Source organism: Eurosta solidaginis, chromosome 2 (genome assembly GCF_040869045.1).
Source record: "Eurosta solidaginis isolate ZX-2024a chromosome 2, ASM4086904v1, whole genome shotgun sequence".
Classification (NCBI taxonomy): domain Eukaryota; kingdom Metazoa; phylum Arthropoda; class Insecta; order Diptera; family Tephritidae; genus Eurosta; species Eurosta solidaginis.
In genome coordinates this window covers 223233555-223259157 of record NC_090320.1, presented here as the reverse complement: position 1 = coordinate 223259157, position 25603 = coordinate 223233555, and the positions used below count along the sequence as shown (strand labels likewise).

Below are 25603 nucleotides of genomic sequence, written 5' to 3'. Positions count from 1 at the left end.
TCTGTACTCTCTTTGCAGAATATGAATCACATTCTATGGCTGATGGATAATATTATCTACTCACCATTGGATATAAAAAATAACAGTAATAGCTTCCAATGGTATCTAAAAATGCCATCTGTATTCGATGAGCATCGTATAATTATTGCTGACAAGACTATTGAGTACCAAGAGCGTCTAAAGAAACGAATAGAAGCCTTCCGACGTGAATTGCAAAATTATTATGAACAAGTTCAGGAATATGAGAATTGGGGTGATATCAAAAATTTGGCACGCTATAAGGTAAGATGTGTATAACAATTCAGAACTTTAGATAAATTAAAGTTAAAAAATTCATTACCAGCGTCGTGCAACATTGTTGGACAACCGTTTAGTTACCGCAATGGATACAATCGATCGCATCAACGAGGAAGAAACTGCCTATGGTTGGGATCTCACTCAGTATCCAATACGTAAAAAGACGCATGATCAGCTTAAACCATTTAAAACCTTATTCGACACGGGTCAAGAGTTCATAGAGAAACATGACGCGTGGATGCACTCCCAAGTTGGCACATATGATCCAGATGAAATTGAAACTGATTTAGCGAATATTTATCGTGTAATACAAAAGTTGGAGAAGCAGATGAGTGAAAAACCGGCTACTGCGAATTTAATTAAAGACGTAAGTATAAGGATGATGGAATTAATAGATGAAAAACTAAAAATAGGGTTATGGCCTTAAAAAGGAGGATGAGAGGAAAGTAGTACCACTTTTGCCATCATACTTTTAATAAGTTAATCTTGTTTGTATTGTTGTAACATTAATTCCCCCTGCTTAGTCGTGACGTTGACTAATCGAATTGCCATCAAAATCTGCTAACGACAGAAGCTTACGTTTCAATAGAGTCTTCTGCTCTTTTACTAGTTCTGTGAGCCGTTTGTTTCAATAAATTATGGAAAAGGGGGTTCGTTTTGTATGGAGACACATTAGGCATGTCTGAGTTTAGTATGAACGAAGTGTGGCTACAGTAACACAAATCTTCCTATTTAGCTTGCGTTCTTCTTTCAATATATAGGTTACTGAGCAGTGACTACTGTGATATTGCAAGCCGAAAAAATAGTTTATTTACACACTCAAGCAGTGGTCTTAAATGGATATTAGTTTGAGGATATCGAGCTTTGTACGTCACAGTGACAAAGATATCTGCGAGCCACCGCCAACAAATTTCCCTAAAGTCACTGCCAAAGCAAGGTGACGTGGAGCAGGAATTGCCATGAGAACAGATGCTTATTTTCACCACGACAGCTTAGGTATAAACGATAGAGACCAGCCTGTTTTAATCTGCTTCTATTATCTATCTTCTGTAACAGAGCGGCAACTGTCCGAGGTTGGGCTTTGTACTAAGTTTTAGAATGTGGTCAGAGTCATCATCTCTATTCCAAAGACAGGTAAAAGCTCTCACGTTTTTTTCCCAGAACTAATTCATCTTTATGTAAGCAGCAAATCAGGTTTTCATCTCTATTCCAAAGACGGGTAAAAACTCTTACGTTTTTTCCAAGAACTAATTCATTATATTCAGACTGCTTTGCACACAGAGTATATTAACATTGATTGGGTAACGGTTGGTTGTGCAGGTATAACGGAATCGAGATAGATATAGACTTCCATATATCAAAATCATCATTATCGAAAAAAAATTTGATTGAGCCATGTCCGTCCGCCCGTCCGTCCGTCCGTCTGTCCGTTAACACGATAACTTGAGTAAATATTGAGATATATACACCAAATTTGGTACACCAGCTTACCTGGACCCAGAATAGATTGGTATTGAAAATGAGCAAAATCGGATGATAACCACGCCCACTTTTTATATATATAACATTTTGGAAAACACAAAAAACCTGATTATTTAGTAAATAATACACCTAGCATGTTGAAATTTGACGTGTGGACTGATATTGAGACTCTTGATAAAAAATTGAAAACATTTTTTAAAATGGGCGGGGCACCGCCCACTTGTGATAAAATCAATTTTACAAATATCATAAATCATAAATCAAACATCGTTAAACCTATCGTAACAAAATTCGGCAGAGAGGTTGCCCTTACTATAAGGAATGCTTTCAAGAAAAATTAACGAAATCGGTTAAGGACCACGCCCACTTTTATATAAAAGATGTTTAAAAGGGTTGTGCATGAATAAAATAAGCTATATCTTTCCAAAAAAGAGCTTTATATCAATGGTATTTCATTTCCCAAGTGGATTTATAACAATAAATAGGAAAAACTTCAAATTTTAAAAAATGGGCGTGGCACCGCCCTTTTATGAATAAGCAATCCTCTATGTTTCGGGAGCCATAACTCGAAAAAAATTAACGGATCGTAATAAAATTGGGTACACAAATTTTCCCTATAGCAGAAAATATTTCTAGTAAAAATGGACGGGATCGGTTAAAGATCACGGCAACTTAGATATAAAACAAGTTTAAAAGGGCCGTCCACTAGAATAATAAGCTATAACTTAGCAAAAAATAGTTTTGAATCTATGATATTTCACTTATCAAGTTTTATTGTAAGAGGAAATGGGGAGAATTTTTTTAAACGGGCGGTGCCACGTGTTATGTAGAAAAGTAATTTATCTGAAATGAAATGTACATATGAAGCTCACGCTGAGTATATAATGTTCGGTTACACCCGAACTTAGACACCTTTACTTGTTTTTATTAAATTTTTAATTCATCTTTATGTAAGGTGCAAGTCTGGATTCCTCGAGAAGGGTTTTTGTAATACAATACTGTTTAAAGAGCGGAGCTATAGAAATGGCTCTTCATTTATATGAATTAAGTGGGGGTTTCCCTTATTCCTTTTAAATGTATGAAAACATTTAATTTGTGCTAGGCGCCATCCTGGGAAACGCAATAGGATACTGCCAACAGCTACGGAAAAGGCCCTGGCATTGGATTTTATGATCAGGTAGACATGGAACTTGGGGGTGGGGAGGGAGGGATGGCCTGAAGGTTTAATGTGGCCATATAAATCGTTCCCTAGATGGTCGGGCTAGCACCTTAATGGAGCTGTGTTGCCAGAGCGTACCGGATCTATATCCGGCAAAGGACCACCACATCGATAACACTCCCCAAAGCCTTCGGGGAGTAACCTTAACGCTACAACAACAGCAACAACAACATCCGGTAGTCAGAATCATGTGGATAACGTAAGCTAGTTCTGTTTACGCAGAATTCTAAGATCCTTGAGTTTAGATTACCCTCAAAGGAATAGTACTGGTGCTGTTTGATATTCTGAACAGCAAGCTGTCGTGGACGGAGAGGACAGGGTTAGGAGGGCTTCGTTTGTCTTCTACTATTCGAGGCAATACACCATCGACATACAGTAAGTGGGGAGTATTGTACCTAAGACCCTAAGTTCCATGTTCGGCAAACAGACCCGCATGACAACCGTCAGTAAGCGAGTTCAGGCGAGCGCAGTTTTGAGGATAAGAACTTTAATAGCATCCTAATACATGATTTACTGGAAGCACCCGGTCCAGCGGTGACTTCCATTGGAAAGACGCTGCAGTAGTCGGACAGACTAAAATACCGGCGGATTCCGAGTTTATGAAGGAATATTCTCGCCCGCACTATTCCCATCCAGCGTGGATTCATCTGTAAGCAAGTTTACTGGATCCCTGCCGCATATAGATCCCTCATCCCACTCCCACCTAAAGTTTTATGTATTGAAAACTAGCATACGGGGCAGGAGCCGGCACACAATAGTCTGTCTTGCTAGGGGTGATGTCGAAGCTAGTGAGAATGCTGAACTACCCCACTGTTCCAAGAGAGAGACCCCAACTCCTTTTTAAATGCTACGCGACAACAGCCCAACACTTGACGGCCCTTGCATGCGAGTTCTCAGGGTGGATAGCGTTCGACCACGATCCACAGAAGAGCCACTCAAAGATTTAAGTATATAAGATTTTAAAATTTTTTGTTTCATCGGACATCACTATCAGGTTAGAGAACAAATTGAAGAGCTGCGCACCCACATGCCTATCATAAGCACACTCGGCAATCCGGGTATGAAAGCACGCCATTGGGAACAAGTCTCCGAGATTATTGGCTTCCCAATCAAAGTATCACCCGAGTTGACATTGGAGAAGATTATTGAATATGGTTTGGAAGAATATGTGCCAAGATTCGAAGCGATCTCGGAAAGTGCAACAAAAGAAAATAATTTGGAGCGAGCAATGACGAAAATGGTTGCAGAATGGGGTGATATGGCATTCACGATATCGCCATACAGGTGAGCGAGTCAACACAACATCCTGAGCCGATCATGACTTTGATTGTTTTTTATTTTAACGCAGAGACTCCGGCACCTTCAAACTCTCTGCAGTGGATGACATACAAATCCTATTGGACGATCAAATAATTAAAACGCAAACTATGAAGAGCTCGCCATACATTAAACCATTCGAAGAGGATATATTGTAAGTTGCCATTGGTTGTGATCGAGGAAGGGGAGGAGTGAGAAGTATAGAAAAGATTGTGGAAACAGCGGAAAAATCCTGTGAATATTGAATGGCAGTATTTGGACAGAATTGGGGATATGTATCATAAAGATAAGGTTGTGTCCAATTTTGGGAAAAAGGGTAGGGTGCGCCTCTTTCAGATACAAATCGCTAAGTATTTCTCCGAAAATATTTCAGGTTCATATTGTATGTATGAGGGGGATGAATAGAACGGGCAGATGAAGAGGGTAACCGAATGAGATAGATGAGGTAGCGACGTACCGTGGGAAGATGGGTAAGATAAGGTGGGAATAAAATGAAGAAAAAGGCAGAGGAAAGGAAAATGCAGTGGGAAAAATATAGAAGAGAAGTGAAAACAAAGAGGAGAACGGTTAGAGAAAGGGATAATAAGAAAGAGCACGTAGAGCAAGGAGGGAAAAAATAAAGCAAAGGGAGAGAGGGGAAAGATAGAGGTGAACAGGAGAGCAAGAAAAGGGTGTTTAGGTTGAAATGTACAAATCTGTGCTCTATTTATAGGAAATGGGAAGCTAAGCTAATGCTGTTGCAAGATATTTTGGATGAGTGGCTGCGTGTACAAGCAACTTGGATGTATTTGGAACCCATATTCTCTAGCCCCGACATACAACAACAAATGCCAGAAGAAGGACGGCGATTCGCGGCAGTGGATAAGGTATTGTCTTAGGAAATCCAACGGAGGACAATTTTTGAGCTACCCACTGATCTCACCTAACTACAAACATGTTTTGCCCTTGCAGATTTGGAAAGAGCTTATGAAGCAAGTTAATGCAGATCCTCGTGTAATGGTCGTTGTGGAAATAGATAAAATGAATGAGAAACTTAAGAAGGCTTATGCGTTATTGGAAATTATACAGAAAGGACTGAATGCAGTAAGTGCAAGGGATCGACTTCGCTGAATCAGTTACTATTCAATTTTATTCTATGCACTTTTTTAGTATTTAGAGAAGAAACGTTTGTACTTCCCCCGCTTCTTCTTCCTCTCCAACGATGAATTGCTTGAAATACTCTCAGAGACCAAAGATCCCACACGTGTTCAGCCACATTTGAAGAAATGCTTTGAAGGCATTGCAACATTAAACTTCACCGAAGAATTGGACGTGACTGCAATGCGCTCGTCTGAGCGTGAGGAAGTTGTACTGGTCGATGTTATTTCGACAGCGAAAGCACGTGGTCAAGTTGAGAAATGGCTTTTGGAATTAGAGATTGCTATGAAGAAGAGCGTACATTTGAAAATTGGTGAGTCTTTCTACAGTTACCGTCAGATGGTGCGCGAAACGTGGGTGCTCTCTTGGCCCGGTCAGTGTGTACAATCCATATCGCTCACCTATTGGACACTGGAAATTACCGAGTGCTTCTTCTCTGATGCTCCTGTAGAGAATTTACGCAAATATTTGGAGCTATGTAAAAAGCAAGTGAGGGGCATTTTTTTTTTTTAAATTTGAACTTGGCAGCACTTTTTGAAAAAAAAATTTTTATTTCAGATAGCCAAAATTGTCGATCTCGTACGTGGCCACTTGAATACGCAGAATCGTATCACTTTGGGCGCTTTGGTGGTGTTGGATGTGCATGCGCGTGATGTGCTGGCGGAGATTGTGGAGAAGGAGGTGTCAGATGCAAATGATTTCCAATGGTTGTCTCAAGTACGTTACCCATAGCAATTTCGCCGAAATTCAGGTCGGATCGTAATAATAACTTCCATTTCTTTACAGCTCCGTTACTATTGGGAGGAGAATAATCTCGATACGCGCATGATTAATAGCTCGCTCAAATACGGTTATGAATACTTGGGAAATACTACACGTCTTGTGGTTACACCGCTCACAGATCGCTGCTATCGTACACTCTTTAGTGCGCTGAACTTGCATTTGGGTGGCGCACCTGAGGGACCCGCTGGTACTGGTAAAACTGAGACTACAAAAGATTTGGCCAAAGCTGTGGCTAAGCAATGCGTGGTATTTAATTGTTCTGATGGTTTGGATTATCTTGCTTTGGGCAAATTTTTCAAGGGATTGGCTTCATGTGGCGCTTGGTCCTGTTTTGATGAGTTCAATCGTATTGATCTGGAAGTGTTATCTGTCGTAGCTCAGCAGATTCTAACCATACAACGTGGTATTAATTCAGGTAGTCCGACGTTAGTGTTCGAGGGTACGACGTTGACTTTAGATCCTACTTGTGCGGTATTCATTACTATGAATCCCGGTTATGCCGGACGTTCTGAGTTGCCAGACAATTTGAAGGTAAGTGAAAAACATACTCATAGATTTAAGTAATGGCAAAGAACTCCGTTCGAGGAATCGAAAGACATCTGGCGAACTAACTTGGTCTTGTAAACTATTGTCCTAAAGAGTCTTTTTCGAATTTTTTCAAGATTGTAAGCAATGAATTTTCAAAAGCTTTCCATGCACTAGACCGTCATCTCGTATTTATATGAGAGGGAGCTCTAAAGACCATCTGCTAAATATTTACGAGATCGAACAACTGAGCGCAAGTTTTTTAGAGACTTAACTGGCAAGTGAGTAAAGCTTCTGATCCCCATTCACCAGGAAATTGTCAGGGAGATTCTTTTTCATGCGGTTCAAGCAGATCATTACTGCCGGTCGCTTGCGGCCAAGTATCCTCTGGTAAGTCACTGAACATCGGTTTTATCGTGAGCTAATGTGAGAAGGCGACAACCTGGCTATGGCTAGGCCACTCCGACATAACGCGGAAATCGCCTTATCAAAAATGATCGAAAGGTGATATATCCCGGTTCCCGCTACCAACCAGCGCAGCTTTTAGGGAAGAAAGAGGTAATACGGGTTCTGCTTGTCCGGCGATTGCATCCGGCCAAAGCTCCAAAAGCCTTTTGCCACCTATGGTTGCCAATAGTCTAATCCGTTTAGTAAAACGAAGTGCAACCCCTTCTCAGGGTTTAAGGCAAATTGGAGTATTTCCAGAAGGCGAGTTTATCTTCCCTTACCCTCATATATTTAGCTGTGTTTACATTTGCTGGTTCCCAACCATCATATAAGTGATATTGTGAATTCGCCTTCCCGTGACGATTTCCATTTTTCCTGTCGCCAGCTGAAGACCATGCCTTCGCCAATCTACGCTGCGCATAGCCTGGTTTAGCATAAGCTGTGCCAGTTTCGCTTTAGCACGAGCTGCTTTGACAGCAGCCACATTGTCTATGAAATCTTTAACGAAATTGCTTACTGGAATGCCTGAGCAAAGAAAACTGTCTTACAACTTTAAAGAGATCGAGACCTAGCATCAAACGACACTACGTTTGTTATCTTCACCTTTTTTTGACCATGAGTCGTTTTGTATGATTTAAACCGAATAATTCAGGTCTTACCTCAAGATATAAAGCTGATATTGCGGTACCTTGAAAGACCGCTCTTTGTCTCTAGATTGTTATCTCTAGATTGTTGAGTAAAAATCATTTATCTAGTCCAGCGTGATCAGTAAATGAGTACCCCTTGCTTAGTGGCATATTGTTTCGTTTTCCTTTGCTGCGTCTACCACTTTAGCTATGAAATCTATTGTAAAGTGTCCTATCCGGAAACCATGATGTCAGTCAGAAAACCTTACCCATCTTCCAAGACTGCATTAAGGCTTTGCTTTAGAAGTCTCCATAATTTGTCCTGCATTGGCCAGCAAAATCGAGGTACATGTATAAGTGCAATAAAAGTCCGGGGCAGTTATCGTAGTTGCATCCGCGGGCCGTCCTTTCTAATTGGTTGGGCGACAAAAAAAAAGTCCATATGATTCTCATATTATCCTCATCCATCACCTTGCATTTTTTGCAATGCGCTTTTTAGCATAGGAGCTCACTTTGCTTTATGGCAGCGCCTTCTTGCATGCTTCAGCATTTTCAAAGGTCTCAGCCGCGTGCCCCACTCGAGGATTGCAAGTCTTCGCATCCTGTAATATGTTTTGCTTGCTCCTTCACGTTCCTCTTTGTGGTATGGAGAAATTGTAAGCTTGACGTCGACAGTGCGTTGTATGTTTCAAACGTTTATATAAAAAACTCTTGCTCACATCATAAACTTTCTTTCAGGCACTCTTCCGTTCTGTCGCCATGATGGTACCCGATTATGCGCTTATCTCTGAGATTGAACTATACTCTTATGGCTTCCTAACTGCCAAGCCTTTGAGCGTCAAAATCGTGGCTACTTATAGATTATGTTCAGAGCAATTGAGTACACAATGTCATTACGATTATGGTATGCGTGCTGTGAAATCTGTGCTGAAAGCAGCGGGAGCTCTCAAGTTGCGTTATCGTGACGAAAATGAAGACATATTAGTGCTACGCTCAATCAAAGATGTGAATTTGCCGAAATTTCTCAATCAAGATGTTCCACTATTTCATGGTATTACATCCGATCTATTTCCTGGTACTGTATTGCCGGAGGCAGATTATGTGGTATTCAATGAATGTACACAAAAAGCTTGCGAAAAGAATAATAAACAATGTACGGAATTCTTTTTGGAAAAGGTACAACAGGTGAGTAGAAAGCTGGGTCCACGTTGGGATGGGAATAGATTTGATAAACCTTATGTCGTCTACAGCTATATGAGATGATTTGTGTACGCCATGGTCTCATGATTGTTGGTTTACCTTTTGGTGGCAAGACCACAACTTATCGCATATTGGCTGAAGCTTTGGAGTATATTGAAAAGAAGGTAAGTTTTAAGAGAGCTTTTGAAGGGGAGACTCTTAAAATGTTCTGCGTTTTAGGATGGCAGCGAAAACCGCGCGATTTACTCTGTTATGAATCCCAAGGCAATTACTATGGGACAACTCTACGGACAGTTCGATGCAGTGTCACATGAATGGAGCGATGGTATTCTCGCTGTTAATTACCGCCAATTCGCTATCTCTGATACACCCGATCGTAAGTGGTTAATCTTCGATGGTCCAGTCGATGCTATTTGGATTGAGAACATGAACACCGTGCTGGACGACAACAAAAAGCTTTGTCTTATGTCCGGTGAGATTATACAACTTTCACCAACAACAAATTTAATATTCGAACCTATGGATCTCGAGGTCGCTTCGCCAGCTACAGTATCGCGCTGTGGCATGATTTATATGGAACCAAGCTCATTGGGTTGGGAACCGCTTGTTACCTCGTGGAAGAACAGCTTGCCACCCTCATTTCATGCAGTTAGCAAGCAACTGATCTCAGCGCTTGTAATGCGTTTTTGTCCCATACTCTTATATATTGTACGTAAAGGTGGTCTATATGAAATAGCGCCCACCTCCGATACAAATCTTATTGTAGCAATGATGAATCTCTTTGAATGCTATATTGATGACTTCAAGGATGAAAAGTATGTTACAAGTCTTTCAGATTTAGATTTTCGTGCACAGATTGAGGGCGTATTCATTTTCTCGTGCATTTGGTCACTTGGTGGCGCGCTAGACTCACGTAGTCGTGAGAAGTTTAATATTGTTTTTCGTGCCCTTATGGAGAAGAACTTTCCAGAGCAATTATATGCGGATTATGGCGTGCCGGAGGAGTTACATGTACCAGTGCTAAATAAACCATTTATCTTCCCTATACCTAAACAAAGTTCGGTGTTCGATTATCGTTTTATTAAGGAGGGCAAAGGCAAATGGAAGCCATGGCAGGATGATGTGACAAGTGCACCACCTATACCACGCGATATACCCGTTAATCAAATATTAATTGTGACTAATGAAAGTGTGCGTGTGACAGCAGTCTTGGATCTTTTGGTGCGTCATGCTAAACCTATAATGTTGGTAGGTCCAACTGGTACGGGTAAAAGTTGTTACGCCTTGGATTATATGTTGAAGCGTATGGATGTCAATACTTACAAACCTTTGCTAATCAGTTTTTCAGCACAAACTTCAGCCAATCAGACGCAAGATATTATTATGTCGAAATTAGATAAAAGACGTAAAGGCGTCTTTGGACCACCACTGAATAAGAAATTTCTCATATTTGTTGATGATGTTTCGATGCCGTTAAAGGAAAATTATGGCGCACAACCACCCATCGAACTGTTGCGTATGATGTTAGATCACTGGATGTGGTATGATCGCAAGAATATAGTACCGATGAAATTGATAGATTTGCAAATGATTACCGCGATGGGTCCTCCATCCACAGGCAATACGGTTACACCACGTTTTCAGCGTCACTTTAATGTGCTCGCCATCGATGAATTCAATAATGAGATTTTGATCACGATATTTAGTAAGATCGTGCTGTGGCATTTGGATACACGGTAAGTAGCGGTTATTGTAGCATGTGCGTCTGGTGTGGTATCACACTTACCTACAGTGCCAACCATAGTTCCAATCACCGCTGTCGTCACTGGTACAATTAGCTGCGATAATGTAAACTAATGCGTCTCTGATTTGTACTGCGACTAAGTAGGGATAGATGTCGCTACATAAGCGGTATTATAACGCCGTCGCTTGCAGCTGCTATATAACGGTAGATGTGGTAGTAATCTGCGAGTGAGGCCTTATCCGATTATGTAGCTGTTTATTTCGCCATATAGCAGTAGATATCAACACATCTCAAGGACTAATTATCCATGTTGGCGTTGTTCGGCTGTGATTGCAATTATTGGTAAGCGTCATTGGGATAAAATTATATTGCTACCCTCTCACAGCCATTGATAAAAATCGCTGCGACTTAGAACTTACAGTCACATATCACGCTGTTTTTTTTATTCTTGGGATCTGCCAATGCTAACTATTCTTGGCTTATTTTCAGAGGTTTTTCGAAAGAATTCGATCCTTGCATCGATGAAATCGTCTCGGCCACATTAAGCATCTATAATGAAGCAAAAATGAATTTACTACCCACACCAGCTAAGTCGCATTATCTCTTCAATTTACGTGATTTGTCGCGTGTCATACAAGGTGTACTGCTATCAGTACCCGAAGCTACCGAGGACTTAGATTCCATGCGTCGTTTATGGGTGCACGAAGTAATGCGCGTTTATGGTGACCGTTTAGTGGAGGATAGTGATCGTTCTTGGCTCTTTGATGCACTCTGTGATAAAATCAATAAACATATGAATGGAACACCGGAAAATTTATTCGTACGTTTGGTACCGAAGGGAAAACGATTAGCCGAATCTGATTTGCGCCGTTTAATCTATTGCGATTTTGCCAATCCGAAAGCGGATAACAAAAACTATATTGAGGTTTTAGACCTTGAAAATTTGCGTAGTGTAGTGGAAGCATACTTGGTTGAATATAATAATATGTCGAAAAAACCTATGAACCTAGTACTCTTCCGCTTTGCTATCGAACATTTGTCGAGAATATGTCGTATAATAAAGCAGCCACGTAGTCATGCTCTACTCATCGGAGTCGGTGGCTCCGGACGTCAGAGCTTAACTCGTTTGGCTTCGCATATATGCGACTATGAACTCTTTCAAGTTGAAATAACACGTCTTTATGGACCAAACGAATGGCATGAGGATCTTAAGGCTATATTGCGAAAAGTAGGGGCTTCCGAAATGCATGCCGTATTCTTGTTTACTGATGTGCAGGTGGGAATTTGAGCTTAAAATACATTTTTAGAAATTCTTATGTGAAAAGTAATGCTTCTTTTGTCTGATCGAGATGTGCTTACTATGGTCCGTAGCAGCTTTAGCAAAACATATTTAATTGACATTGTTATCTTATTGCTTACTTCACAGATTAAAGACGAGTCATTCTTAGAGGACGTAAATAATTTACTTAACTCTGGTGAAGTGCCCAATTTGTTTTCGAACGAGGAAAAGATTGAAGTTGTGGAGAAAATGGCACAAATTGACAAACAGCGTGACAAGGCAATGCAAACCGATGGCAGTCCTGTAGCACTTTTCAATTTCTTTGTCACGGTATTTAAACAACTTTCATATTTTGAGCTTAGCGCAAAATCGACTTATGTATATTTTCCCTTACTTAAACTAATCGTTTGTTATTTATTCGCAGACTTGTCGTGATCAACTTCACACCGTATTAGCTATGTCTCCCATTGGTGATGCTTTGCGCATGCGCATACGTAAATTTCCTTCAATTGTAAATTGCTGTACCATCGATTGGTTTCAGCCTTGGCCCGAAGATGCTTTGCTTGCTGTATCGACGCGTTTCTTAGCCACTGAAGATCTTTCAGATTTAGAACGTAAAACTGCTATTGATATGTGTATGGAATTCCATACATCTACGCAAAATCTCTCAGAAATATTTGCTTTGCGACTGAAACGTTATAATTACGTAACACCTACTTCCTACTTGGAGTTGATACAAACCTTTAAAGCTTTATTAAATCAGAAAAGAAAGTAAGCATTAAATTTAATAAGCCAATTCAATTGCTAAGGGGTGGGTAACGATCACAGTATTTTTGTAGAGTTGAAATATCCAAATGTACCCATAATTTTGTCGCAGCGACTGCAATATCACAGAGGAACGCAGCGCCCGTTTTGAAGAAATCGTTCACGGTTTTATTGTCTCATATTATGCTCATTCTTCGACGAGAAATGTGGTCCCCCAGCGGGTTAGGGGGCCTAGAATATACCCGCGGGACATATGCCTATCGTAAGACGCGACTAAAATACCAAATTGATTCAAAGAGTTGTGTAGCGCAATTTATAGCTTCTCAAACCTCAGCTACCCGTTGCGAATTTTGTTTCTTTAGCTGCCAAGGCTCTGGCGACCCCAAGTTCCTCATGGATCCAGGGGATGGGACGACGGCATGCCCTAGAAAGTTTCATGTGGGCATACTAAATCGGTCCCGAGATGGTCGGGGTAGTACCTTAATGGTGCTTCTTACCGAAACTTCCCGGTTCTATATTCGGCAAAGGACCATCAACATGGTTAACACTCTCCTAAACCTTCGGGGAGTGTCCTTATCGCTACAACAACAACAACAACGAGAGATGTGATTTAGATTATAAGTAAGCGTGGGAGATCATGATTCTCTTATTCTGACATCATGACGCTCTTCTATCACTGTTAAGTCACACTCACAAATCACGTTGGTCGCAAAACTAGCAGTGAAATTCTCTTTTTCTATCCAAATTAAGTCTCAGTTTTACTATTTTTATTTAGACCAATTTGAAACCATATGGTTTGCTGGGTAGAGCTTTTATGGTCGTTTTAATAAGTGTACTTTGTTGTTTTTGTATTCTTTGACGCGTTTCGACGCTTACTGCTCACAGCGAAGAACCTAATTAGAAAATCAATATTACTCACTGACCACGAGTTTATGCCAGAAAACAAACAAAAGATTAAAAAAATTTTGTACAACAACAGCTATCCACACAAGCTTATTGACAAATTAATAGAAAATGTAACAAATAAAATTCGCGAAGATAAAAAGGAAACACAAAAATCCGATGAAATTCACCAAAAATACATCGGAGTAACATTTATCCCGGGTTTAACGGACAACCAAAATCTGCATAAAATAATGCAAATTAAAAATGTGAACTATGCACACAAGCCAAACTTCACTCTAAGAAATATTTTTACAAAAACAAAGGATCCGGTGGAAAAAGAGCAACAGAACAATGTAGTATATCAAATAAAATGTAGTGGCAAAGTGGGTGAAAAATGTGATCAATACTATATAGGCACAACAAAACGACAACTGGGTATACGGCTAAATGAACACAGAACAGATGCGAAAAATAAGAAGATGACAACGGCTCTCGCACAGCACCTTACAAAGAGTAACCATACAGCGGATTTTGACCATGCACAAATATTAGACATAGAAAAAAGAGAAAAAACACGTCTAACTTTGGAGAGCCTAAGAATACAACAAAAAATACACCAGGTTATGAATTTCAAAGAGGACGCTAACAATATAAGCAACATCTATACCGCAGTTGTACAAAGAGCAAAGAAACAAGCGCAAATCAGTGCTACTTGATAATATGTAAATATGTATGTGTGTTTTTAAACTGTGATATTACAATTAGTTAAACAATCAATGTAAGTAACAATTGTCAAGATAAAATTTTCATGTTTATTGTTGGATAAAGTAGTTAATGTTTATATATTTGATATATTTTCAAATAAAAACAGCTTTCTGATGATGACGCAGTAAGCGTCGAAACGCGTCAAAGAATACAAAAACAACAAAGTACACTTATTAAAACGACCATAAAAGCTCTACCCAGCAAACCATAAAGTCTCAGTTTGTTTTTGTCAGAACTACACAAACAATCGTAGTGAAATCAGCAATCAGCTACAAACTATTTAGAATCTACCCGATTTACAAATAAATGAAATCAGCAGTTCGGCTACCAGAACCTCAGACCTGAAAATGACTTAGTTATCACCTACATCTAGATCACATGTAAAGTGATGTGTCAGAAATTCAACAAGTTGCCTAAAATCAAGTCGGCTCCTTGACAGCAGGCACCAAGAAATTTCCTCTAGGATTGATGACATCATGAAGCTATAACTGGTTGCGGTACCAGGAATGAATGCTCAGAGTCCACACTGGCCAAGTCGTCCGCTGTATCATTTATAGGGACTCAGAATTTGCCCCAACCCAGAGTATAGATTGCGGTATTCTAGTTGGATACAGCCTTCTGGCGTTACATGCCTTAAAATTATTCTTAAATAATGATAGCTCATTGCTCCCTGCCAGGTTTAGACTCCATCCATTAAGAGGTGCAAAACTATCAAAAGCAACAAGTAGTATGTATCCTAGAAGCTTCTAGTGTTTGCTAAGAGGGTGGAGTTATTTTATAATAAATGTCCTGATTTTGGATACGTATATTCAGTTTGGTCATCAAGCATTCTTCTGGTAACACTTTGAACTCATTCAATCTATGTTGGACCCTCACAGACTGGCCAATTCAACCTAACCTAGATTCCGGAATCAGTTTTAAAGTAATTTGATAGCTGCTTAGTCAACTCATTTAGGGGCTGTCACTACAGACTAATATACTGACTGATTCGTCTTCCTTTATTATTCGTACCTTCCTTTATTAAGGTTCGGAATTTCTAGGTAAATGCCCTTAAATTTTAGTTCTTTATTAGTTTTCGATGGTCGTCATCAGAAAAAAAAACCTATCATCCAATGATAATATTATTTTTCATTGGCAGTAGTTTTAAGGTGGGAGTCTAAGGCCTGGTTCAGTATTTTCAACACGCCTTTGATACGAACAGTTTCCAGGTTCTAGGTCAGAATTATAACTTTTGACTTATGTATTCTTTTTGCTTTAAGGAGGATGCAAACGCTGCTCATTTTCTACCCACGATCAGCTATGAAGCTTCGGATCAAAGATGTTGCCCTTCCAGCTTTGAGGAGAAAGGGACGGTACAGCATTTTCAGTGCAACTATCCGCCTTAGTTAGGGCTTTGGATCAGCGGTAGAGCTTCCACCTAAAACTTTTCTGCCTTTAAAGTAATGAGAACTTTCATAATTTTTTGTAGATCTGCTTCAGAACAGTAAAATCTCAAATACCAATGAGCAGCTTCTTTTAGGCGTCCAGGAATCCTTAAAAGAGTTAAGAGTAGTCTTCACAAAGTCAAATATAGTATCAGTAGCGGCCCGCTGGCCTTAAGAGGGCATTTAAATGCACCCCTTTGTTGAGCATTATTAAAGGGAGTAAATTTGATGATGAGAAGGTCAGAAAAAGATTTAAAGGACGCAATCATTTCCTTAGAACAGTAATCGATAAATATATCGTTAGGGCAACGAACCTGCTATGAACCAACCGGGATGATTGAGAGGTCTCATGGCTTTTATGGCCTCGTTGATTAGGATAGGAAACCAAACGAGGCTTCAGAAAAATCGTCTCTTTTTCGTGGCAGCAAGTACAACTTTGATCTGAGTAGGCAATGGAGAGAATATGAGATGGCTTTTAGAGTTTTCGAGAGAAAACTTTTACGGAAATTTTATGACCGTGACGCCGACGGCGAGTACCGAAGGAGGTATAAATATAAACCAGCCGGAAAAGTATTGCAATTTACATCGCAGTTTGGGAGCAGAGGAAGGGGGATACCTCCATAGAGTTCAGAGTGGCATCTTGACCCACTTGGCCTCCCTTGGTCCTCCCAATTGGCGCAAATTACCGCGAAACAGGGATAGCTGCAGTACTCGTTACGTAACGGCCAAAATCGCTTAGGCGGTTGAGCGCCAATTAATGATGATGATGGCGAGCTCTCTTTTCAAACTAAATAAGTCTGCAGCGGGGGTAATTACGGGTGCCATCACAGGCCACAGTTTTATCACACTGTTGCTTAGATAATGACGTATACCAACAAGTTTCCAGCAGAAGCTGTCAGGGTTAGGAGAAATACTCATCACTTTCTCTGTCTCTCCGAGAGGTGTCTCCGTAGGATGTTTGAGTTTGAGAAACTACGCGATTTCAAATGATCAAGGCTAATGGTTCAGGTTCCCTTCCTTAGTTTATTTTCTATAGCTGTTGGTATTTGGTTTACAAATGTAGAATACTATTTTGTTTAGCTAGCTAAATAGCGTACGAAAAATCTTTTTTATATTAACGCTTTATTTTCAAACCAAACCAGCAATATTCTGACAAATAAAAACCGATACTTAACCGGTATATCCCAGTTGGATATCGCAGCACAACAAGTTGGAGTAATGCAGGAAGAGTTGCAGGACCTAGAGCCCAAGCTCAAGGAGGCCTCTGAAATTGTAAGCCGTAGACCAAAAAAATAATCCATAATAAAACTTACAAAAATATCGTTTACCCTCGTTATAGGTCGCTATACAAGTAGCGAAAGTGACAGCTGACAGTCAGCTTGCCGCCGAACAACGTGAATTGGTGAAACAAGACGAATTGGTCGCTAAAGAACAAGCTGGCAAAGCACAAGCAATCAAAGATGAATGCGATTCTAAATTGGCTGAAGCCTTACCTATTTTGAATGCAGCACTCGCTGCGCTCAACACCTTAACTACAGCCGATATTGCTGTAGTCAAGACAATGAAAAGTCCGCCGATTGGTGTACGTATTGTCATGGAAGCTGTGTGCATATTGAAAGATGTGAAGCCAGATAAAGTGCCCAACCCATCAGGTGTGGGTACAATTGAAGACTATTGGGGTGCCTCGAAACGTGTACTGAGCGATATTAAATTCTTAGATAGTTTAATCAATTTCGACAAGGATAACATACCGCCGCATGTAATGCAAAAATTGCAGCAGCGTGTTTTAAGCAATGAAGCATTTGATCCTGACAAGGTCAAATCGGCATCTACGGCATGTGAGGGTTTGTGTCGCTGGGTCATCGCTTTAACCAAATATGATGTGGTGGCAAAGGTGGTAGCACCAAAGAAAATCGCGTTGGCTGCCGCTGAAGCGGAGTATAGTGTAAATTTATTTAGTTATTCTATGGTTTAATCATGTAAACAAATCTTAAAAAAATTTGTTTCACTTTCAGGCTGCAATGAAACTGCTAAACGAGAAATTGGCTCAATTGGCACGCGTCGAAGCTAATCTGGCGGCAATTCAAAAGAAATTAGATGAAGAGTTGGCTCAATATGCGTACGTAGTTCTTGTTTTTGCATTGCAGATAACAGCAAACATAACTAAATTTCAATTTCCTTTCTTCGTATTTAGTATACTGCAAGGTCAGCATGAAGCTTGCACAAAAAAGTTACAACGCGCCCAAGAATTAATTTCCGGTTTGGGTGGTGAACGTACGCGTTGGTTGGAGACTGCTAAAAATTTGGGCAAAGTATATAATTCCTTGACGGGTGATGTGCTAATAGCATCTGGTGTTGTTGCTTACTTGGGACCCTTTACAATCGACTATCGTGTTGGACAAATTCATAAATGGGTCACAAAAGTTGCCTCTTATGGTGTGGTATGTAGCGCAGACTTCTCGTTGGCCAATGTTCTGGGCGAAGCTGTCGAGATCCGGGAATGGAATATTTGCGGTCTGCCAACGGATGCATTTTCTGTGGAGAGTGCTATTATATTGAAGTGAGTATGCTTTTTTTTTAAAGAGATTACATTTAAGAGTTAAACAGAAAAAGCAATTCGGTTTATCACGGACAACAACCGATATCCAGCAACAAAAAAATGGTTTTCGTTAGTGAGATATATGTACATATGTATTTAGTTTTGAATTTTTTCGGTCTTTCTCAGTGATTAATTTTTATTTTCAAATGTTTTCTCCCTATGACAGGTCGCTAAGTTTGATTTATTGGCTAAGGTTTTTTAAAACTGTTATTATGCGACCGAAAAGGAAATGGTAAATCTCTCGTCTGCTCTGTTAGAATAGAACCTAATATAAACTTAACATTGGGTTATTATAAAAAATTGGGGTTGTTCAAAAAGAAGATAATCTTTGTACTGTTCGGTGATAATTTTGGAATCATACTTTTTCAAATCACTACTGTACTGTTTTATGTACTATTTCGAGATCAATTTAAAAATTTGGTAGGGTAAAGTTCTGGGTTATTTGCAGGATTACTTCGAAACCATTTCGGCACTATTAGCAGGGGTTTTAACAAATTTAAAATGTGTGTCCTTCGCATACGAAATGAGAGCACAATTGTTCTGTGGAATGCAGACCCCTGATTTAGAGGTTGTTATGGAACCGTCTTGGAATTTCGGGAGCCATTTCGAAATAATTTCGGGTTTATGAATCATTTAGCAGGGTTCGGAAGAATTCATTTATGAATATGGAAAATTGTCGGACTGTCATTTGCTTATTACTGGTTTGTTATCAACGAGTTATCGGCTTGTTATCAATAACAACTGTTCTCGATAAGCTATCGGGTTGTTATCGAAATTTTATTGACTTTTTATAAAAAAAATATAAATTTTTTATCGAAAAGCAATCGATTAGTTATCGTAAAAGTTACGAAGTGTTATCGAAAAAATATCGTTTTGTTATCTTAAGATATGGAAGTGTTTTCGATTTTTGGTCGAAAAAATATCAGCAAGCTATCGAAAAGTTATCGATTTATTATCCATCAAATACCGCTACGTTATCGGAAAAAATTATTTGGTTGTCAATGAAAAACCGATATTTTTTCGATGATATTTCGATAAGCAACATACAGGTTCTATGAAAATAGTTTTTAAGCGGGGTCGAATGACGGCAGTGGTTTGTAAAACACTTCGAGTGTATTTCTGTCATGAAGAGCGTCTGAGTCTACTGATAATGCACGCAACTCTGCGTTTGTGCGCCAATCATATGGCTAACCTTCTGAACTTGTCAACCGAGTGATGCGTTATTTATTTGCTCTCACGTATTTCTTTGGGCTCGAAAAACCGATAATAGCCCAAAGCGATTGATATTTTGTTGGGTTTGAAAAGAGCGAGTTAATGGTTGAACAGACATAAGCAGTATGGAAGTTTCAGTTTTAAAGATATTTTCCGTTTCCTTTGTGTACATCTACAAGTTGCATGATATCCTCATTTATCTCCCTTTTTTAGTAGTCTTGCGGTTTTATGCAGCACGGATAAGTGGCCTGATTTCTGGGCTTCTCGAGATGGTATGCAGCGAGCCGATACCGAATCAATGATGTGTTGGAAATCGCGTTCTTGTTGGATGCGCACTACTTTCTATCCCTCCCTCTCACACTCTCCACCTTTCGTTCTCCATTTCCCTCCGTGTCCTTCTTTATCCCCCTCTCCATGTTTCCCTCACTCTACTCCCCTTCTTTATCTTCTTCTCGATCTCCGTCTCCCTCGCCCTGACCTACTACATCTCCAACTGGCACGATTTCCCAAACAATGTGCCAGTTTTTAAGGAGGGGTGCCCTAGTAAGAAGAAATCGGATTGTCGTTATATACCAAAGCACGCACACCTAATTGAAAAATGGTATATTTTATTAAAAATCTTATGGTAAAACATATTTTAAGGCACCGGTATTCTTATTCAGAAGTCGCTACATACGTAGCGATGTTTGTACGAATATGAAAAATTATATAGGTAATGCATCTACTTAATAAAAACGCTTTAATCTAGCGAAACGCATTAATCAATTTGTTTTTCCTGTGCAACATAAAACTTGAATTTAGATATAACAAGTAAGGAAGGCTAAGTTCGGGTGTAACCAAACATTACATACTCAGTTGAGAGCTGTTGAGACAAAGTAAGGGAAAATCACCATGTTGTAAAAAGAACCTAGGGTAACCCTGGAATGTGTTTGTATGACATGCGTATCAAATGAAAGGCATTAAAGAGTATTTTATGAGGGAGTGGCCCATAGTTCTATAGGTGGACGCCATTTAGGGATATAGCCATAAAGGTGGATCAGGGTTGACTCTAGAATGCGTTTGTATGATATGGGTATAAAAGAAAGGTGTTAATGAGTATTTTAAAAGGGAGTAATCCTTAGTTCCATAGGTGGACGCCGTTTCGAGATATCGCCATAAAGGTGGACCAGGGGTGACTCTAGAATGCGTTTGTACGATATGGGTATCAAAAGAAAGGTGTTAATGAGTATTTTAAAAGGGAGTAATTCTTAGTTTCATAGGTGGATGCCGTTTCGAGATATCGCCATAAAGGTGGACCAGGGGTGACCCTAGAATTTGTTTGTACAATATGGGCATCAAACGAAAGGTGTTAATGAGTATTTTAAAAGGGAGTGGGCCTTAGTTCAATAGGTGGACGCCGTTTCGAAATATCGCCACAAAGGTGGACCAGGGGTGACTCTAGAATGTGTTTGTACGATATGGGTATCAAATTAAAGGTATTAATGAGGGTTTTAAAAGGGAGTGGTGGTTGTTGTATAGGTGGTCGCATTTTCGAGATATCGCCATAAAGGTTGACCAGGGGTGACCCTAGAATTTGTTTGTACAATATGCGTATCAAAAGAAAGGTGTTAATGAGTATTTTAAAAGGGAGTAATCCTTAGTTCCATAGGTGGTCGCCTTTTCGAGATATCGTCATAAAGGTGGGCCAGGGGTGACTCTAGAATATGTTTGTACGATATGGGTATCAAATGAAAGGTGTTAATGAGTATTTTAAAAGGGCGTGGGGCTTAGTTCTATAGGTGGACGCCTTTTCGAGATATCGCCATAAAGGTGGACCAGGGGTGACTCCAGAATGTGTTTGTAAGATATTGGTATCAAATTAAAGGTATTAATGAGAGCTTTAAAAGGAAGTGGTGGTAGTTGTATATGTGAAGGCGTTTTCCAGATATCGACCAAAATGTGGACCATGGTGACCCAGAACATTATCTGTTGGATTCCGCTAATTTATTTATATATGTAATACCTGCCAAGATTTTAAGGGTTTTTTATTTCGCCCTGCAGAACTTTTTCATTTTCTTCTACTTAATATGGTAGGTGTAACAACCATTTTATAAAGTTATTTCTAAAGTTATATTTCGCGTCAGTAAAACAATCCAATTACCTTACCATGTTTCATCCCTTTTTTCGTATTTGGTATAGAATTATGATATATTTTTCATTTTTCGTAATTTTCGATATCGAAAAAGTGGGCGTGGTCATAATCGGATTTCGTTCAGTTTTTATACCAAGATAAAGTGAGTTCAAGTAAGCACGTGAACTAAGTTCATTAAAGATATGTCGATTTTTGCTCAAGTTATCGTGTTAACGGCCATGCGGAAGGACAGACGGACGACTGTGTATAAAAACTGCATCAACCGATTCCACCCATTTTCACAGAAAACAGTTAACGTCATAAAATCTATGCCCCTACCAAATTTCAAAAGGATTGGTTAATTTTTGTTCGACTTATGGCGTTAAAAGTATCCTAGACAAATTAAATGAAAGAGGCCGGAGCCACGCCCATTTTGAAATTTTCTTTTATTTTTGTATTTTGTTGCACCACATCATTACTGGAGTTGAATGTTGACATAATTTACTTATATACTGTAAAGATATAAATTTTTTTGTTAAAATTTTACTTAAAAAAAATTTTTTTTTTTAAAAGTGGGCGTGGTCCTTCTCCGATTTTGCTAATTTTTATTAAGCGTACATATGGTAATAGGAGTAATGTTCCTGCCAAATTTCATCATGATATCTTCAACGACTGCCAAATTACAGCGTGCAAAAGTTTTAAATTACCTTTTTTAAAAGTGGGCGGTGCCACGCCCATTGTCCAATTTTTTACTAATTTTCTATTCTGCGTCATAAGTTCAACACATCTACCAAGTTTCGTCGCTTTATCTGTCTTTTGTAATGAATTATCGCACTTTTTCGGTTTTTCGAAATTTCCGACATCGAAAAAGTGGGCGTGGTTATAGTCCGATATCGTTCATTTTAAATAGCGATCTGAGATGAGTGCTCAGGAACCTACATACCAAATTTCATCAAGATACCTCAAAATTTACTCAAGTTATCGTGTTAACGGGCGGACGGACGGACGGACGGACATCGCTCAATCAAATTTTTTTTCGAGCCTGATTATTTTGATATATGGAAGGAAGTCTATATCTATCTCGATTCCTTTATATATGTACAACCAACCGTTATCCAATCAAACTTAATATACTCTGTGAGCTCTGCTCAACTGAGTATAAAAACAATATACAGACTTCTACTACAAAAAAATTCAATTTATTTAATAAATGATTCTATACCAATGCGAGTATAATGTGTGGTTGTCGCAGCTTACTTACAAATGCACAATGAACGGCATCATAGCTAATGGCCGAGACACAATGAAGTTTTTCATATAGATACATTCAACGCAATCTTATGCATTCCAATAACATCGCCACAATCAACCAAGATGTTGCGTTTGTAAATATAAAGGAACTTCGTACTTGACAATTGAATTTTATTTCGCCTTGCCCATTCACATACAAAATTCCGCGAAACATTGTTATAAACATCCTCACTATTCAAGAAAAATACTCGCTTACATATTTTGTACTCTATTCATTGGTTGAATTGCAGTTTTTAATTGTGAAAAGTTTTAGAAAAGTACTAACAAGTGGGTAAAATAATTTCACTTGCAAAATGTGAAAGCACAAATGAAATGTCAAATTCTTCTTCTTATGCTTTGCTTGCAACAAAAGTTGGAAGATGGCTACTTTTTTATGTCAGATGGCGCTAGTGGCTAAATCTGCTGTTCTCCATAAAAATACCTGCAATCTACTCCGTGCTCCGCCTACCACACCAAAGATCCTGGGTTCACGCCCCGGAAAAAGCAACATCAAAAACTTTAGAAACAAGTTTTTTCAATTAGAAGAAAATTTGTCTAAGCGAGATCGCCCCTCGGCAGTGTTTGGCAAGCACTCCCAGTGTATTTCTGCCATGAAAAGCTCTCAATGAAAACTCATCCGCCTTGCAGATGGCGTTCGGAGTCGGCATTATACAAATACATAGGTGCCATCCCGCCAATTTGTAGGAAAAAATAGGAGCATGGCACAAATTGGAAGAGAAGCTCGGCCTTAGATCTCTTCGGAGGTTATCGCGCCTTACATTTATTTCTGTTTTTTTTCTTCTCATTAGCTGTGTTTTTTTTCACATCTATATATGTAAGTTTACGCTTAAGCTTTATATGGACTGCTAAGCGAAAAACTTTAAATACACCTCTGAAGTTGCTACGCATAAAATTAGTACTACTAAATTTCAATACGCATTATACTCAGATGTTACTGAAATATATGTCTATGTATGTTTCACCCTCTGCACTAATTATACTCAGTTGAGCAGAGCTCACAGAGTATATTAACTTTGATTGGATAACGGTTGGTTGTACAGGTATAAAGGAATCGAGATAGATATAGACTTCCATATATCAAAATCATCAGGATCGAAAAAAAATTTGATTGAGCCATGTCCGTCCGTCCGTTAACACGATAACTTGAGTAAATTTTGAGGTATCTTGATGAAATTTGGTATGTTGGTTCCTGAGCACTCATCTCAGATCGCTATTTAAAATGAACGATATCGGACTATAACCACGCCCACTTTTTCGATATCGAAAATTTCGAAAAACCGAAAAAGTGCGATAATTCATTACCAAAGACGAATAAAGCGATTAAACTTGGTAGGTGAGTTGAACTTATGACGCAGAATAGGAAATTAGTAAAATTTTGGACAATGGGCGTGGCACCGCCCACTTTTAAAAGAAGGTAATTTAAAACTTTTGCAAGCTGTAATTTGGCAGTCGTTGAAGATATCATGATGAAATTTGGCAGGAACGTTACTCCTATTACTGTATGTATGCTTAATAAAAATTAGCAAAATCGGAGAACGACCACGCCCACTTTAAAAAAAAATTTTTTTTTGAAGTCAAATTTTAACAAAAAATTTAATATCTTTACAGTATATAAGTAAATTATGTCAACATTCAACTCCAGTAATGATATGGTGCAACAAAATGCAAAAATAAAAGAAAATTTCAAAATGGGCGTGGCTCCGCCCTTTTTCATTTAATTTGTCTAGGATACTTTTAATGCCATAAGTCGAACAAAAATTTACCAATCCTTGTGAAATTTGGTAGGGGCTTCTGGGACGATAACTTAAATCTGTGAAAAAGGGCGAAATGGGTTGAAGCCACACCCAGTTTTTATACTCACTCGACCGTCTGTCCTTCCGCTCGGCCGTTAACACGATAACTTGAGCAAAAATCGATATATCTTTACTAAGCTCAGTTCACGTACTTATCTGAGCTCACTTTGTATTGGTATAAAAAATGGCCGAAATCGGACTATGACCACGCCCACTTTTTCGATATAGAAAATTACGAAAAATGAAAAAAATGCCATAATTCTATACCAAATACGAAAAAAGGGATGAAACATAGTATTTGGATAAGTTTATTGATGCAAAATATAACTTTAGAAAAAAACTTTGTAAAATGGGTGTGACACCTATCTTATTAAGTAGAATGAAATGAAAAAGTTCTGCAGGGCGAAATAAAAAACCCTTGAAATATTGGCAGAAATACTGTTCGTGGTATTATATATATAAAAAAATTGGCGGTATCCAAAAGATGATGTTCGGGGTCACCCTGCCCTACATTTTGGTCGATATCTGGAAAACGCCTTCACATATACAACTACCACCACTCCCTTTTAAGAGCCTCATTAATACCTTTAATTTGGTACCCATATCTTACAAACAAATTCTAGAGTCACCCCTGGTTATGGCGATATCTCGAAACGGCGTCCACCTATGGAACTAAGGATGAC

The 25603-nt window shown here is 39.1% G+C and overlaps 1 protein-coding gene across 1 annotated transcript in view; it reads left to right on the top strand.

The window, feature by feature from the left end:
* Window positions 1-25603, top strand: part of Dhc36C (Dynein heavy chain at 36C) — a 99000-nt gene that overhangs the window by 20623 nt on the left and 52774 nt on the right. The window contains exons 7-25 of the mRNA XM_067769206.1: window positions 19-282; window positions 344-664; window positions 3993-4282; window positions 4347-4469; window positions 5028-5181; window positions 5267-5398; window positions 5465-5941; window positions 6011-6169; window positions 6239-6766; window positions 8572-9018; window positions 9084-9197; window positions 9253-10769; window positions 11267-12053; window positions 12204-12386; window positions 12481-12827; window positions 17038-17167; window positions 17235-17840; window positions 17911-18014; window positions 18090-18455. Of these exons, the coding sequence (XP_067625307.1) occupies window positions 19-282; window positions 344-664; window positions 3993-4282; window positions 4347-4469; window positions 5028-5181; window positions 5267-5398; window positions 5465-5941; window positions 6011-6169; window positions 6239-6766; window positions 8572-9018; window positions 9084-9197; window positions 9253-10769; window positions 11267-12053; window positions 12204-12386; window positions 12481-12827; window positions 17038-17167; window positions 17235-17840; window positions 17911-18014; window positions 18090-18455 (7049 nt within the window). The remainder of the gene's footprint in view (window positions 1-18; window positions 283-343; window positions 665-3992; window positions 4283-4346; window positions 4470-5027; window positions 5182-5266; window positions 5399-5464; window positions 5942-6010; window positions 6170-6238; window positions 6767-8571; window positions 9019-9083; window positions 9198-9252; window positions 10770-11266; window positions 12054-12203; window positions 12387-12480; window positions 12828-17037; window positions 17168-17234; window positions 17841-17910; window positions 18015-18089; window positions 18456-25603) is intronic.